The following is a 17,842-nucleotide window of genomic DNA, read 5'->3' as shown; positions in this document are numbered from 1 at the left end:
GGTTCCAAGGGAGGGAGGAATCACGAGTGCACCCCTTCCTAAGTTGACTTCATCGCTCCCCCTATAATATGTCAATCTTCTTCAACACATTGTCGTCGTTCGATATACCTAGTGGACCTAAGAGTTGGATCCACAAGTGTGGACCCCCCTCCTCTACTTATGTCAAATGGTTAGAACCATTGCTCTTAAAAGTGGCCATTGATTTTATCCAAATAATCATGGTTGTTAGTTTTAGTGAAGGGCTTGTAGCTAAGCTTTGGGTTGGATCCCTCTTCTTAGGTACCTCCTATTACCTGCAGGTTGAAAATCGCTATAGGCACTACAACTCAGGCTACATGCAAGTCTAAATTCATTTTTACTAGATTAATAATATCCCACCAATGTATTAGAACAATCAACATTAGTGTTGCACTTTTAGTCTTTTAGATGCATTAGTGAGAAACAATTTCTTCAATCTTAAGATTATATAGTTCAATATCTAGTCTAATTTTCCACTAGGCATATCGAGGACTGGCAACCTTGGACTATGTAACTAAAAAAAAAAACTTATAATTAACTAAATCATTTCGCTTGTAATGAGATAACTTATAATATATATGTTGTATCACATTTATGTCATTTAATTAAATTTTCCTTTATGACTATGATTCATAACTAAGTTTTCTTCTCATATTTTAAATCAAATATGCATGATAAACTAACCATATTAACATGTTTATTCTACCATTTTCAATGTTTATTTTGAAAAAATTATAACTAATACCAAAGTTTCCTTGCTTTACCATGCCCTTCAAGAGGAATTGTTCAGTAAGCACCAAGGGTGTCATGTTTGTGCATGTCTTTTAAGCAACTAACTTTCTTGGTGGGGGAATGGCGCAACTGTTGAAACCCTATTAACTCAATATTTTATCACCCTTGTTGAAATATTTAAAGTCATTTAGGAATAAGGTTATCATCTTATTGCATACCCCTGAACTAAACCTCATGAATAACTGAATCCATGACTTCTCCTCATAGTAAGTAAAAACATCACTATATTTTTAACTCAAGACATGTAAAATGAGTGCTAGTAGGTGGGAATAGAAATATTATTTTTCCTCTCCTAGAAATACTCTATAATATTCCATATAATTCCATTACCTATATGTGAACCGATCGACAAGCATGGCCCTTGTTCCTAAACGCAGTATAATCAATACATCAAATAATTTCATAAGCAAAATCACAACATAACATTAATCATTTAAATTTTATAACACATTGACTTAATCCATAGTCCATTATAATATTAATGTAGTCCCACATCAATATACACATGTGGTTTCATCGTACTTTACTAACTGCCAATAGCATATCCAAGTTAATGTGTCCAACATTTTCATTTTTAATGTGTCATATACTAGTCTATAACTGTTGTTACAGTGCCTTGGAATCTCTACCACAACTGGGGAACTCAAATTCTCTGCATGCACTAGCTATTTCGGGTTGATGGATCATTAATTGGATGATCACTGAGTTAGACTGAAGTCCCACTACACAACTGACCTTCCATTAGTTCCTCCAACAATTGGAACTAGTTTAACTGAAAACAACTTGAATTAAATGATATTGATTGCTACAAATTAGAAATCACGCATGCATAACTAAAATCCAAGCCCTCTAACTCAAATTTACTGAGTAAACTGGGTGACACAAGCCATGTTACAAAGTTAATTGCATCAAAGTTATTTGCTGGTGTGGAAATTTGAATTTTCTCAATTTGACCAAGGAAGAATCAAATTAAGACTTTCTTGCTACATTTTTCAATACTCCCTCTCAGCAAGAAAGGGATTATCAACCAACCCTATCCTTCACCTGTGGAACTCGAACTTCCTTCTTGATAAATCATTTGTCAAAATGCCAACATCTTGTTCCTCAGTCAAAATGTATTGTAGCAACATTATCTTCCTCTGCATATAGTCCTGTAAATGGTGATACCATATATATATATATATATATATATATATAGATATAGATATAGATATAGATATCAATCATAAAATATAGGATTCTCAAAGAGCTTGATGCAAATTTGATTATCACAGTACATCACAGTTGTATCCAGCATCTGATCAAACAATCCCACAAGTATATTTCTCATCTAGATTGCCTCACATGTTCCTTGAATTGTATCCATGTATTTTGCTTCTGTCGAGTTGAACACCACAGATATTTTCTTCATATTATATCATGAAACTATTGTGGAGCCAACACTAAAAATTCCACCTAATGTACTCTTTCGGTTGGATGGACTCCCTACCCAATCTGTATTTGTGAATCCATACAGCTTCACTCCCTCTTTTCATATGTACCATAGTCAAAACTGGGTAGTGCCTCTGAGGTACCGTAAAACATGCTTAGTTTCCTTCCAAAATAATTTGGTTGGCCTAACCATACTTATCTCAGTTGTTTGATTGCATAGCACATATCTGGTCATGTGTTCACAAGATACATTAGTGAACCCACTAACTTCCGATAAATGGTAGCATCCACTTCTTCACCTGAAGTGGCATCCTCCTTCCTCCAGTTGGTTTCTAGAGGTGTCTCCATGGGTTTACAACTCTCCATGTGGAATCTCTGTAGTATCTCATTTTCATACTTTCCTTGAGACACAAATAGTTCCCCATCGCCTTTCCATACTTCCAACCCGAGGAAGTAGTGCATGAGACCCATGTCCTTCATTTCAAATTCCCTTACAAGGTCCTCCTTGCAATATCTGATCAACTGCTCATCACCAATCAAAATTAAATCATCAACATATAAGACAATAATAAGTAATTTACCTTCTACCAATATGTGATAGAAGTTTGCATCCACTTCACTGTTGGTGAAGCACAAACTGGTGAGATAACTATCAATCTTGGTGTACTAAGCACAAGGTGCCTGTTTGAGACCATACAATGCTCACTTGAGTTTGCACACATGAGACTCCTGTCAAATGCCTCAAAACCTTCTGGTTGTTCGATGTAGACCTCCTCCTCAATAACCCCATTGAGAATTTTGCTTTTACATCCATTTGGTGGATCTTCCACCCCATCTGTGTAGCCAGTGCAAGAATTGATCTAATATATGAGTACCTTGCTACAAGAGCAAAGGTCCCCTCATAGTCAATTCCCTCAACTTGAGAGTATCCGTTGGCCAAAAGTTTGGCCTTATACTTCTCTATGCTTCTGTATACTGCATGCTTGACCTTGAAGATCCATCTCGAACCCACAACTAATTAATCTGTCGGTCTTGGGACCACTTCCCAAACACTATTCTTTCCAATGGATTTGTATTCCTCTACCATTGCATCAAACCATATAGGTTTCTATATTGCTTCCTTGAAAGAGGATGACTCAGTCTCTACAACCTCAGTCATTAGATCCATGTAGTCATTGCACCTCTCAGGTGACCTCCTTTTCCTCCACAAATTTTAAGGAGCTCCTACATTCTCCCTCGCATCCTACACAAGACTATCAGGTTCCTTGGTTCTTTTTCTGCCTTCTCTAGATGGTTCTTCTTGATTGGATGTCTCCACTCTCTACTCCTCAATTTTTGGTTGCTCCACAACTTCTTGAGGCTCCTCCTTTGGAGCTAAAAGCTCCTCTTCTTGTGGGATCTAAAGTTCCCTCTCAAGAGAGCACTGCATCAGTTTTTCCTCATCAAAATTTACATCCCTTAACACAACTGTCATTCTGAAGCAAGATAAGTACACATGGCAAACATGGCAGTAAATAGAGGCTCCAAAAATCCTGAAGTGCGACACATCTGACTTTCTCCCCTAGAAGGACTCTTCTGATGTAATCATACCAAAAATCCGATGAAGACTTTGGTTCAGCAAGTAGACTGCTATGTCACATGCCTTTACCCACAAATGTAGTGGTAGACCTTGGTCATGCAACATAGCCCTCATAGCTCCCACAACATTATGGTTCTTTCTCTCAGCCACCCCATTCTGTTGTAGGTTGTGGGGTGTTGTCAACTCTCTTTGAATTCCTTCTTTCACATAGAAATTTTTGAATTCATTCAAAACATACTCACCTCTATTATCACTCTTGAGAGTCTTCACCTTCTTGTCAGTTTCTTTCTCAACTAGTGCCTTGAATTCTATGAACTTGGAGAATGTCTCATCTTTCTTCCACATGAAGAAGATCCAACACTTCCTTGAGAAGTCATCAATAAAAATGACAAAATATTTGTGTCTGGAAGTGGAGGCTGTCGAGAAAGGTCCATAAACATCAGAGTGGATCCTTTCCAAGACTGCATGTACTTTGTTGTCTCGATCATGGAATCTGGATTTTGTGTAATTTCCTGAGATATATCCTTTGCATGCATCATGTTACTCAAGTGCTCCTTTAGGAATGCTAGTGGTTATTTGTTGCATAATATTCAAGGCACCATGATGAAAATGGCCAAGTGTTTTGTGCCAAAGTTCACCGACATCGCGGCTCTACACTTTCTTCACTTTACTTGCTTAATGCAATAAAACCTTCCATGTCTAGCTTATACAAGTTCTTCATGTGAAACCAAATCTTCTTCACCTGTCCTGTGGCTATGTGTCTCGGGAATGCTTTCCCTTTGCTGAAGATCGCATCATAACCACGGTCTTCCAAAACTCCAACAGAGATGAGATTTTTCTTTAAGTCTACAACGAACATGAAATCCTTGAGTTTGATAGGGTATCCCAACTCTCTATAAAATAAGACTGTATCAATCGCGATCTCATTATACCTTCTTTCATCCCTCATCTCAATATGCATACGGAGATCTTTCTCCTCTAGGTCACTGGAAAACTCTCTACACCCTGTCATGTGGAATGAGGCACTAAAGTCCAAGTTCCCCATCACTATGTTGGCCATGCATGTGATAAGGGTGAAGTCAAGCTCGAACTATGAAGCCAAATATTCACTTGTTTCTCCTTCTGAGGTCTTCTTACTTGAATTTTTGTGTGGAAACTTCGTGGCATAGTGCCTGGATTCATGACAATTGAAGCATTTAATTTTGGACAAATCTTTCTTCTTCCCCCTTGGTTGGATTCTAGTTTGGTTTGAGATTTCTTCCCTTTTTCCTTCTTTCTCTTTCCAACCAATGCAAAGTTTTCTTCATCCTCACCCTTGGATGAAGTTCCATCTTAGGTATTCTACCCTATTTCCTCCTATACCAAATCAGACCATAAGCGTTCCTAGTTAGGTAATTTATGCCTCTCGTTCACTAAATCTTGGTAGCTATGCCAACTCTTGGGAAGACTTAGAACTGTTATTCTTACTAAGTAATCTTATGCAACATTAACGCCGACCCCTCCAAGCTCATCAAGAAATTGTGTGAACCTACTAAGATACTACAAAATAGTGTCATTCTTCTGCATCTTGATATTTCAAATTTTATCCTTGAGCGCCAATTTCCTGTGGTCGTTGCTATTTTGGAATAGATATATCAGTGCTTGCCACATTTCGTAAGGAGTTTCTTTCCCTTAGAGATTTTAGATAATGTGGTCTCTCCAGTATTACTCTCCTCGCCTTGGCTACATCTTTCTTCCATTGAGCTAGGTTTTGGGCATCAACTAATGTTGGTTTTGCAATGTCTGCCTTGACATATTTTAGCAATCCATTGTCATCAATAACCACCTCCATGTGATCCTTCCATGCAATGAAATTAGAGCTTCCTTCCAAGTCATACTCTAGTCTCAGCCCGTTGAAGGTCATCTTCCCAACTCTGAAGAGATCTTGCTACACTGAACTGCAAATTCAAACTTCCTGAGAAAAAGATTCAAAATTGTTGTTCTAATGTGAATCCGACTCTGATACCATGTAGAAATTATGGTGTAGATTTGCAACTACTGATGAAATTTTAATCAAAATCACAAGACACAGACCTACTCTATTTCTCTGCAAAATTCAATTCACAATTTAGAACATCAATCAAAAGCATGCAAAGATAAATAACACACATGCACACAATATTTTTCCAGGGGAAAGAAATACGTTAAAAACCACTTTTCTTGCTTGCATTAATTTGATGAATAAATATGTATTACAATTGGTTTGCTCAACTAAGCACAACCTACAAGTCAATAACATATCTCTCTGCTCACTGAGAAGCTCTGACCTAGACTTAGTCAATTTCTGCCTCTTCTTGAGCCCCTATTTCCTTGCGAAATTCCTAAGGAAATTAGGCCCCTATTATTTATGAATTTCTTGCAAAATGATTGCGCAATTTCCAAGGTTGATCATATGACTGCATACAGCACTTGTACACTCAAGACTAGTCTACAATTGATGTTACATTGCCTTGGAATCTCCACCACAGTCGGGGAACTCAAATTATTTACATGCACTAGATATTTTGGGTTGATTGATCAATTAACTACATGATCACTGAGTTAGACTGAAGTCCCACTACACAATTGAACTTCCACTAGTTCCTCCAATAGTTAGAACTAGTTTAACTGAAAACAACTTAAAATAATTGACCTTGATTACTACAAATTAGCAATCACACATGCTTAACTGAACTCCAAGCCGTCTAACTTGAATTTATTGAGTACACTAGGTGACACAAGAAATGTCACACAAGTTAACTACATCCAAGTTATTTGTTGATGTGGAAATTCAAATTTTCTCAATTTGACCAAGGCAAAATCAAATTGAGACTTTCTTGCCACATTTTTCAATAGTGTAACCTAGGTGGATGGGAGAACAAATCATGATCCCAACCACTCAATTTGCTAACTTATGAATTTGAAATTGAAGGACATGGAGGTGGTCCTTGATCCACTTATGTGTGCACGGGTCACAAAATTATTTTTATATAATCTCTCCCCCAGGGGATGAGTTTAAGTTGATAATTAGATTTATGGTATATATATCTAATTATCAACTTAAACTTAGCCCTTGGCGTTAGGTTATTTGAGAAAACATGTAAATGTGCTATGTTAAATATTATGAGGTCCTTTGTTCATTCTCCCTGATTAAATTGTGTCCATGTTAGGGGTAGGTGTGGTGTACCTAATGATTATAGTGGTAGTAGACATGCTAAAAAAGAAAATTATCAACTCAAAATCAACAAGAAGGCCCAAATTCATTACAACAAAGCTCATCATTATGCTAAGAGGCACATTCTACAATTCAATATGAGGAGATGTGCAATTCCTTTTATGGTCAAATTAGAGTTGACATGTGCTCCTTTTAAAATAAAAGTAAAATATTTACTAAATAAAAAACAATACTGACTATAATAAAAAACAAATAAATATACATATTTGGTTAGCTTTAATTAAAAACGCCATGACACATTGCACAGAGATGTGCATTCTACAACATAGTATAAGGGAGATGTGTAATTCATTTTTTGCTCAACCTGGAGTTGACAAGTGTCCATTTTAAAATAAAAATAAAATATTCACTAAATAAAAAGCAATGTCAACTATAATAAGAAAACATAAATATTTATATGCATTTGGTTGATTTAAATTAAACATTATAAAACATCAATAACTCATTCTCAGTATGCTTACTCAGTTCATTGTACTTGCTAAATTTTCTTTGTAGATTGAGCTCATGGTGTTCCTTGCGAATTGTGCTATCTAATATCCATGCTTCTCCAAAATATATTAGTGCAAAAGTAGTGACATATAAAAATATATCACTTTGTTTTTTTGTTTTTATCTTAAGTCAATATGTTACTCTACCTTCTATAGGGCACAATTTCTATGACAAATAGAGTTCGATAAAGTTGATTAAGTTGAAATTAATAAGTAAACATACACAATAATATCAATCTAAAAATATTGTCCACCCATTTGAACATATTAAATCTGAAAAGATTGTTTTTAATGAAATCCAACCTTTAAAGTAGTGATTTATAATTAAAGCTGAGATATATAATAATAACGTTGTCTTTTAACGTTATAGTGACGATGTTGTATTCTAAGGTTATAGTATTGATTGGATATATTGGATATATAAGATATTAAATAAATATATAAAATTTGGGATATATATATATATATATATATATATATATATATATATATATATATATATATATATATATATATATAATTGGAGGTAGCCATTATGGGAATAAAAGTTGGTTTGTAGGTAGCTACTATGTTAATGGATGGTGGATTTTCGTAAGATTATTTGTTATAGTTTCTTTCTCAATGGATCATGGGCTTTCGTAAGATTATTTGTTATAGTTTTTTTCCTATTGAGATTATTTGTATCACATTCTTTAGAATTTTATTTTTTTTAGAATTTTGAAATTGATTTTCAATATATTTTTTAATAAATTTTAATCTTTAAAACCTAAATTTCTATTATTTTTTAGGTTTTGGATTTTTAGGAATATCTATCATTTTTCAACTATAAATATAATCATTCTGAACATCCTGAACTTCAATCATAGGATTTGTGCTCATTCTTGTTTTGGATAATATTTCTAAATGAACATGAAGTTCTTAAACTCTAATCATCCTGAACTTCAATCATAGGATTTGTGCTCATTCTTGTTTTGGATAATATTTCTAAATGAACATGAAGTTCTTAAACTCCAATCATATGGCCTATGCCTGCTCTTGCCTAGTTGAAGTTTAGATAATGAATTATACAACAAACATCCAGTGAAATTGGTTATTGCTTCTGCCAAATACATTAATTTGTCTGGGTTAAGTGTGAGAACTTCTTGAACTTCAATCATAGGATTTGTGCCTACTCTTGCTTTGGATAATATTTCTAAATGAACATGAAGTTCCTAAACTCCAATCATATGGCCCGTGCCTTCTCTTGCCTAGTCGAACTTTAGATAATGAATTATACAACAAACATACAGTGAAAGTGGTTATTGCTTCTTCCAAATACATTAATTTGTCTGGGTTAAGTGTGAGTGATGGGTAACCAATACTTAATTTCAAGGCGGATCCTTTTAAGTTAAATATTCAAGGAATTTTGATAATCATTTTCTTTTGTTAACCTATGTAGATTTTTATGGAAATTCCATAACGCTTTTCTTTTCTTAAAAAGTGTAATCAATTTTTTTAATGTTTTTTTTATAAAAAATTTATAAGCAATTATAGAATTAAAAGTCATATTAGTAATTTTTTTTGGTTAAAAAATGTACAATCAATTATAGAATTAAAAGTCATATTAGTATGAGAATTATTAAAGAATTTAAAATGAAAATAAAGAAAATGGAGGTTTATAATAATATAAAAGTTATAAAAATAAAAATAAAAATATAAGTAAAAAATATGAAAGAAAAAATAGTAATATATGGATTATAAAAATAATGAAGTAAAATAGAAACTTTAAGGATAAGTATAACTCAAAGATAAAAATATATAAAGAAGAGAAACTGTAACATAAAAAGGGAGAGGACTAATAATACCATATAAAATAATAAATGATACAAGAACGAAAGTAAAAATAGTAAATGAGTTAAAAGTAACCATAAATAAATAATAGACCATAAAATTAGTTTAGAAGATATTAGGGAGAAAGAATAGGAAAATGTGTTAAAAGAAAAGTGGAAGAATGTAAATAGTGGAACATAGAATTAATTAAGTAAGAATAAAAATATAGAAAAAAACAAAAATAATAGAATGAAGATGGAAATTTATTTCCTATTGTGCTTAGGACGATAAAATATAAGGATATAGAAAAGTGGTATAGTAAATATAGATTTATGTATAAAAATGTGAGATTAAAATGAAAGAAATTAAAATTAAAAAGAAGTAATTTTAGACTCTCAGGTTTTGGTATCTTTGAAAAGTGGATTATATAGGTAAATAAAAAACCATATGCAAAAAGCAAGGTTTACATGCAATTGGTGAATATTAGACAATATTGAAAGTATTGAGATATTGAAGAGATTGTTGACAATAAAAATAACAATAACAATGTCCAAATTTAAAGTAACATAGTAATAAGAGTATAACGTTGTCTTGATAGAAATATAAATCAACATGGAAATTGAAATTGACATGTACAATGAAAATCATGTACATTAATTGATAGATTAGTCTCAAGAAGAATAAGTGGCATCTATGTATGAAAACCATGTAATGGAGTCTAAATCTTGACAAAAAGATTTAAAAAAAAAAAAAGGTGCTTGTCTTTTGGACATAACATGCCAATATGATTCACTTGGCTACATATTTTAACAACATTTCAGTGGACACATAGAGTGAGTGAAAAGGAAAATGAACACCAATTATAGTCATTATCCTATCAAAGCTCATGAATACAAATTAGTTTATTAACGTCTAAAAATACCATTTATGTCTTTTTTACCATAAAAAAGTAGGTATAGATGTGCAAGTAAGTAGAGTTTTTTAATTCTAAGAAAACTTGATTTTTGTGTATGATTTCAATGTATGTTTTTCATTATTTCTATATCAACACACGTAGAAATTCAAATGCACACCAAAATCAATGTAGTAGAATTGAAATAGAAAAAAAAATAAAAATTATATTGAATTAGAAAGTGAAATTCACATGTACATTGAAATCAATGTATTGATTTCAATATACATATACTGATAGAGTAGTCTCAAGAACATTATCATTGAAACATCAATGAAGATGTTGAGATATTGAAGTGATTTTTGAAGTAAATGAGAATAAATATGTGCGTATCTAAATATGAAAATTAATAACTTGAAGCAATATCATACTAAGAGGATAGCCCTTATCTACATAAATAAAAATTGACTTAGAAATAAAGATTAAAATTAAAATTGACATATACACTAAAATCAATATATTGATTTCACCTGCATTGATGAAGTACTCTCAAGAAAAATAAGTGACACTGCAAACCATGTGATCAAGTTTGAATATTTACAAAAAAAAATTAGAATTAGAAAAATTCCATTTGCATTTGAACATAATCTTCCAATATTATTCATTTGGCTACATAAATTAACAACATTACAATTGAAAATACCGAGTCATAATCATATTAAAGCTCATAAATACCAATTAATGTCTATAATTATCATTTTATATCTCTTTGAGAATAAAAAATAGATATAAAAGTGCAAGTCAGTGGATATCCATCATTCTAAGGAAATTTAATTTTTCTGTATATATATTGATTTTGGTGAACATTTTTCGTCATTTATAGATTAATCTAGAAATTGACATACACACTTAAGTCAATAAGTTAGAATTTAAATAAAAATAAAAATAGAAATTGATAATGAAATGTAAATTCAAATTGAAATATATATTAAAATCAATGGATTGATTTCAATGCAAATTTCTTATCATTTCTAAATGAATGCATCTAAAAATTCATATGTACACTGAAATCAATGTATTAAAAATTGAATAGAATTTGATATATAAAAAAAAAAAATTAAAATTAAAATTTACATAGAAATTGAAAATGAAATAAAAATAGAATTGCATATGAAAATTGTAAATAAAAGTGAAATCTACATTGAATAGAAAAAGAAATTGGATGAAAATTGAAATTGACATATACATTGAAATCAATTTGTTTTGTCATGTACATTGAAATTGTTGCAATGGTTTATGTGTACATGCAGTGATTTCAATGTACATTTTTCATCATTCATCATTGTTACTTTATTTCTATTCAGCTTATTCCTCATATAATTCTTGAAATATACTTTTGAATTGTATACTCTATGTTTTCAACAAAATAAGAAAACTAAGTAAATTTAAAATGATCATAAGAATTCATCTTAGACATATATATAAACATAATTTTTATCATTTACAGATTGTGTCCCCATGCTAAAAATTGAAAAATTGAAGAAGATAGATTGACATGATTCAATATATTTATCATTTCATTTTGTTATTATCCAAAGACTTCATCACTAAACATTGCTACTTAGTTATTATTTGGGTTCATAATGGTGTAAATTTTAAAGGTTCATATTCATCTCGAACATGTACTCATACATATTGATGATCATCTAAAAATTTCAAACTATTGCTTGGCACTAGAACAAACATAAATCCATCAAACCACTGCTTGGCACTAGAACCAATGTAAATCCACCTTAACTATAGATCTATCATGAACAAAGAGGAATCAAATCCTTGGAGGTGCAAATCTTTCATCATGATTTTTCACTTTAAAAGAATGTTTAGGATTTGATCCCTCTTGATACATGATAAATCCAAAGTTAAGATGGATCTTTGTTGACATTACAATCCAAAATGAGGGAGATATACAGTTCCTTCCATACTTATTATAAAGTAGGCCTATAATAGTAAAATAAAATACCAATAATAAAAAAATATTTCACTCTTAGCCATAAATTAAATATTTCTTTTACTTAACATAATTGTATATCTAACCATATAAATAATTGTATATCAACTTTATGTAGAGAGATAACCAAAAGAAAAATCATATTAATTAATATACATGTTAACTAATATATAATAAATATCTTAAAATTGAGCAATTTAATATGAAATTTATATGTAGCATTTCAAAAATATTAATAACAAAAAAAATCAATATGTAATATAAATTTAGAGATATATAGAAAATGACTTCATATTGATTTATTTTAATATGTACCATAAATAAAATATTTAACTTATATGGAAATTTTTTTATGGATTTAAAAATGTTAAAATCTTTTTATGGATCTAAAAATGCAATTTAAATAACTAATAATTGTATCTTTGGAACATTTTATTGGCATGTTGATATATATATATATATATATATATATATATATATATATATATATATATATATTCAAAATGAAAAAAATATATAATATCTTTCATATTTAATATAACTTTTATATATATATATATAAACTTTGAATTTATAAAAAATCAAATATTTTGAAATATAAATATTAAAATTTGATTAATACTATATCACTTACAAAAATTAAACAATTCTTACTAACCACCTCAAATAAATTCAATTAAAGTTTTTTAATAAAAGTGATATATATAATTATAACAAAATAATATATGATCAAAATAACAAAATATATTTATGGAATAACCTCTCATACATTATCCATATATATTAATATATAAAAGATATTTAAAAAATACATAAATAATTATTTACCATGCTCCGGTGGAGCTTTTATAGCCTTTCTCGTGCATATTTCTCCTTTCGTAAGAGTACATGATACTCAACACTTCAATGTACACAACTCCCAGAGCTTTTCTTTTAGAGCCATGAAGATACACTCCTTGATTTAAGTTTATGCTAGTGCTTGCAAAGTTGAGGTGGCTCCTGTTAGTGCTTGAACAGTTGAGGTGGCTCCTGTCCTCTCCCTTATGAATCCATGAGACCATTATGACATGTACATTCAAACTCATTTAGAGCTGAAATTGGCATTGCCAATTAAGAATATGCCACATAAGCCACACCATTTTGCACTGGAAAATTTAACACTGAATTTGCTGATATTCATGTGCGATTATACAAAGCATATTAATTTTCAATCACTACTATACAAGCTGGCATAGAAGTTTCTGCAAATACCTGCAAGAATCTCAGCATAAATTTTCTCCAAACTGAATTACTGTGGATCCTGCAACGATAATTAACCCTAAAGCTGTGATCAAGAGGAGAGATAAATGACCAATTCTCCTGCAGCAGATCTGAACGTCTCCTCGCTTGACTTTGAATCCAAAAACTGATCTCCAGTATTGACCATCTGCAACATATATACCATCTATCTATCAGTTCACTTCACTGCTCAAATCTTTTTTGGTGGGGGATTTGAACGTGTACATCAGCTTTACTAGAACAAGCCTGTAACAAGTGGAATGGAATCTAGGTGAAGAATAACAATTCCTCACTTCAACCATCCCAACTTGATCTTGTTGACAGTCATGAAACTTGAATGAATGGAGACTTATGTGAATCTATTACCCATGAATGCATGGAAATGAAATTTGAATGAATGAAATATATAAACCTGTGACCAAATAATATATTTAAATCTCTGGCCAAAGAAATTTGAATGAATGTAATAAATCAGTCTGTGTCAAATCAATCTATGGAACTGAATTGGGAACTAGTGAAGTCTGGCAGCAAATTATATACCGTGTGGGCTTGGGCATGGATCATGTACATGCTCCTACAGCTATCTGAGGAGATATGAGCAGTCACAACGTCCACCCTATGTTTCTCCAAAGTGTAAAATATTGTAGTGAGCAGGCCTTGCTTTGGTGGGCTGCTGCAGATCATCATATGAGCATCGTTTCCACACACACTCAGCACGACGTTTGGGGATGACCATGTTTGGAAAAAGTTACAGTGGTCAATTGCAGGAGAACCAGCAGAAATTGTTCTTGAATATTGCTTACTGATCCACGGTTCGAAACCACTGGAGGTGCTGCACTCAGGAATTAATGGATGGTAAAAAACAGGAGTCTCTGATGAAGATCTCATGGCAGCAGCTGAGACATGGTGCTGCTGCTGCTGCAGCTCATGGAAAGTGTTTGATAATTCAAATTCCAACGTCGTGGCAGCTCGGGCTTTGTCTAATCTCTGGTTTTCAAGAACATGTAACGACTGTTGCAGGGTTTTGATGTAGCTGATTGCTTCCTCCACTATGGTAGATTTGTCCGCCTGGTCACAAATAACAATCACTATTTTTCCTACTCAGAGCACTATCTTATTCTGACAACTTATTCTGAAAATTGTAAAGTTCAGAAAACCCCAACGCAAATTAAATACTCTAACATGTAACGCAAACAGAAACAGGGCCAGGCAAATCTTGGATGAAAAATACTTGAAAAGAATTAGGGAATAAATAAGTTCTTGGTGGAATTCAGAAATTTAAGAGGCAATTACCTTAGCTGGTAAGTGTGGCAAAAGGGTATGGAGATTCGAGAACATATTACGCATCTTCTTGCGCCTCTCGCGCTCAGTCCAGATGTGAATCCCCTGATCCTCAGGCCCTATACTTTTCATTAAAGAATTCCCAAGACCTAATTCTCTGATATTCAATGCCTGAGCAGATTGCTTAAGATCGATTGATTTAGGTTCTCTGCTCTTGCAGCAGCCATGGGGAGCCTGATCATGATCAAGATCAGGTTCAGTTACAGATTCCTGTCTTTTGCAGTATTCCATATCATTACCGAGAAAATCAATGTCCTGAGCAATATTTATGCTCTGTAGCCTATACTTCTCATGATCTTGTTCTCCTGGATGATAATCGCAGCCATTACAATTCATGCCAAACTGGGCCATGATGGTTTTTCTACAGTATAATTTTCACGCGCCAATGGGTCTGAGCGAAAAGGGGCTAAGTTGCAATCATGAAGAAGCCAGGCATGGGGGATGGGATTCCTATTCTGAATAAGCCTGCGCCACAAAATTACAAGGCGCGTGCAGCAACAAAGATTTGTGTGGGGTGAATAAGACGATCATTGGGCGGGGCCGCGGGCGCAGGATTAAGCCACGTCTCGCAATCATAATGGCCCTCCTTTGCTCGTTCCCCCTGGGGATTGAATTATCAGGAAATTACAGGGAAGAATGGTGGTCATGTTGTGGGTAATATTATTCCCGGCAGGTATTTGTTATTTGGAATTATGGGGATAGCTGCATGCGGATGCGCAGTACAAGTATGCCTTACAAACGCGGCATTTCAGTTGAATCCCCTAACAACAACACACGCTTTCTTTTTCAACCCATCAATTCATGCTTGACAGCCTTTTTTTTGCAGATTCTTCTTTCCTGAGCTTCCCATCCTCTTTCTTTGTTTTCTTCTGCAAACTCATTGAGAATATACAACAAACACAGAACTGGACATGGTACTCCATTAATTATATAGGGTTTTTCGAAGAATCTAAGCCAGAATGGTTTGGTAAATCATTTGTTTGGAAAATACAATATTTCTCAGAATTTTAACGAGAATAATTTGATGAATCATTTGTTTCAAAAATACAATGTAACTAGATGATTTGTGATATTTATGAAATAATTATATATAACTTGATAATTATGACATTTATGAAATAGTGATATTGAATATAACAACCATGATGAATATTTTCCAAATTACCCGTTCTCTACATATTCTCAATTTCAGTTAAAAAATAACAATTATATAAATTTCAGGACTTAAAAAGAAGATTTACTCACATTAATGATGGCCTGAAAGCTTCCTTTTCAACTTAATCGATCCTTGACCGCCATTAGCAGAGCTTCACAGTATTTAAATGAATACTTACATACTGCTGCTAATTGTAAATGTTACAGTAAATTCTTCCGGTTGTTGGAAACAGGAGAAACCAGATTATTACTGTCGATTCAAACTGGTTAAAATCTTTGAAAATGTAATTGCAACGCAGAAAATTTAAAATATAAAATCGTTATCAAAATTTTCACTCAAAAATATGTTTTTCTGCGCGGCTATCATTCCCTCGTTTTACTCCTGGAATTCTGTTTTCGGTAATGATTATATTTGACAATTACGGCAGGTCTCTTTGAATTTCAAGGGTCCTAGTAACTCTGGAACGAATAATTCTTATGCTGCAATCATCAAGCAATTGCTGGCGTTACAGTCAAATAATACTCTACGTTTAGGGTTTCTGCGTATCCACATTTAATAAATAATTTCTAGGCCATATGGGAATTCCCGTATATTTGAAGAACATCCTTCTGGGCTATAAAATTTAAATTAATTTTATGTACTGTATTTTATTTAGAAGTAGAGTTAGAAACAAGATTCTTTTATTATTTTTAATTTATTGTAGGGTTAGAGTTTACCTTTTCAGTTAAAAAAAATGATAATTAAATATTTTTATTATTGTTAATTTATTTTAAATATTTTTATTATGTTTTATTTTATCATTAGTTATAAGATTTAAAAAAAAAAATATTGGAAAATATGTTTTTTTTAATTATTTAAATTAGATAAATTTTGTATTACAAATAAAAAAATCAAATGTTTATAACTTTTGGTTTGTTGATATGGAAATAAGTAAAAAAATATAAAAACAAGTTTGAGATTACAAAAATCTGTTAAAACATTTTATAATACTTATTTAAATTAGAGTAAAGAACAAGAAAATAAAGTACAATAGTAATAGTTCACAGGATAATCTAGTCTACATTTGCATCTTAGTAATGAAAACATTAAAACAAAGAGTATAATGAATTGTTGGGAGAATCGAGGGTGGGAGCTTCCTTGTCTTTTTTAGTGATGTGTAATTCTAGGTTTGCCAGTCTCATAGCTAACAATAAAACTTTGCTATCTAATCTCTTAACTTCTTGTTGCAAGGCGTCAATGTAGAGAAGAAACTCTTCGTGTTTTTCATTTATCTCAACCAATGCCTTATTCATTATAGTTTTTATCTGTGAATACAAATCCATTGTTTGTATCTATTGGATTTGTCTTGGTGGGTATTGCCCGTAGAAGGGATCACTGCTTGACATTCTCCTCCACCTTTATATTAGACATAAATCTATGTTCCACATGTGCTTCTTGTTCTATTGCATCCATTTCCTCTTAAGTCAAGCGAGAGGGGTGCTCCCGGTACTTGCTAATAGAGGCCTTCATGTTGGATTTTCCACATATATGAGGGAGTAAGTATATCCTTATGGGACCCTAGATGGAGTAACCAAGGACTTGGCGAGGCATGATGAAGGACATAGTAGGGAATGAGAGAGGAGGGATAAGGTTGCTTGACAAAGAGAGATGAAGTGACTGATCAACTATTAGAAAGATGAAATGCTCGAGTGATACAAAGGGGACATAAAGATTCAATAGAGAGAGAGCCCAGGGCTGACCAAAAAATAATGATCAAGGGTGCTCAAGTGTTGTTAAGGGGATAAGATGCAACAATTG

The 17,842-nt window shown here is 32.4% G+C and overlaps 1 protein-coding gene across 1 annotated transcript; it reads right to left on the bottom strand.

The window, feature by feature from the left end:
* Window positions 1-13,035: 13,035 nt before the first annotated feature.
* LOC149204492 (transcription factor bHLH95-like) lies at window positions 13,036-15,869 on the bottom strand. Its single transcript, XM_089393302.1, has 3 exons — window positions 14,842-15,869; window positions 14,089-14,616; window positions 13,036-13,696 (listed from the first exon to the last, which is right to left on the bottom strand). Exons 1-3 carry the CDS (start codon window positions 15,238-15,240, stop codon window positions 13,601-13,603), a joined length of 1,023 nt encoding a protein of 340 aa, XP_089249428.1. The 5' UTR covers window positions 15,241-15,869; the 3' UTR covers window positions 13,036-13,600.
* Between the last annotated feature and the right edge of the window lie 1,973 nt (window positions 15,870-17,842).

This window comes from Pinus tabuliformis, chromosome 1_2, assembly GCF_031772625.1.
Source record: "Pinus tabuliformis cultivar Carrire ecotype Pingquan chromosome 1_2, CPIR1, whole genome shotgun sequence".
In the NCBI taxonomy this organism is placed as follows: domain Eukaryota; kingdom Viridiplantae; phylum Streptophyta; class Pinopsida; order Pinales; family Pinaceae; genus Pinus; species Pinus tabuliformis.
This window is presented reverse-complemented; position numbering and strand designations above follow the sequence as displayed.

Excerpts from the sequence above, each read along its gene's own strand:
- LOC149204492 (XM_089393302.1), bottom strand. The coding sequence starts at position 15,240 with ATGGCCCAGTTTGGCATGAATTGTAATGGCTGCGATTATCATCCAGGA. Across the intron at positions 14,617-14,841 it reads TGCCACACTTACCAGCTAAG|GCGGACAAATCTACCATAGT; the intron begins GTAATTGCCTCT and ends ATTTGTGACCAG. Across the intron at positions 13,697-14,088 it reads TCCATGCCCAAGCCCACACG|ATGGTCAATACTGGAGATCA; the intron begins GTATATAATTTG and ends TATATGTTGCAG.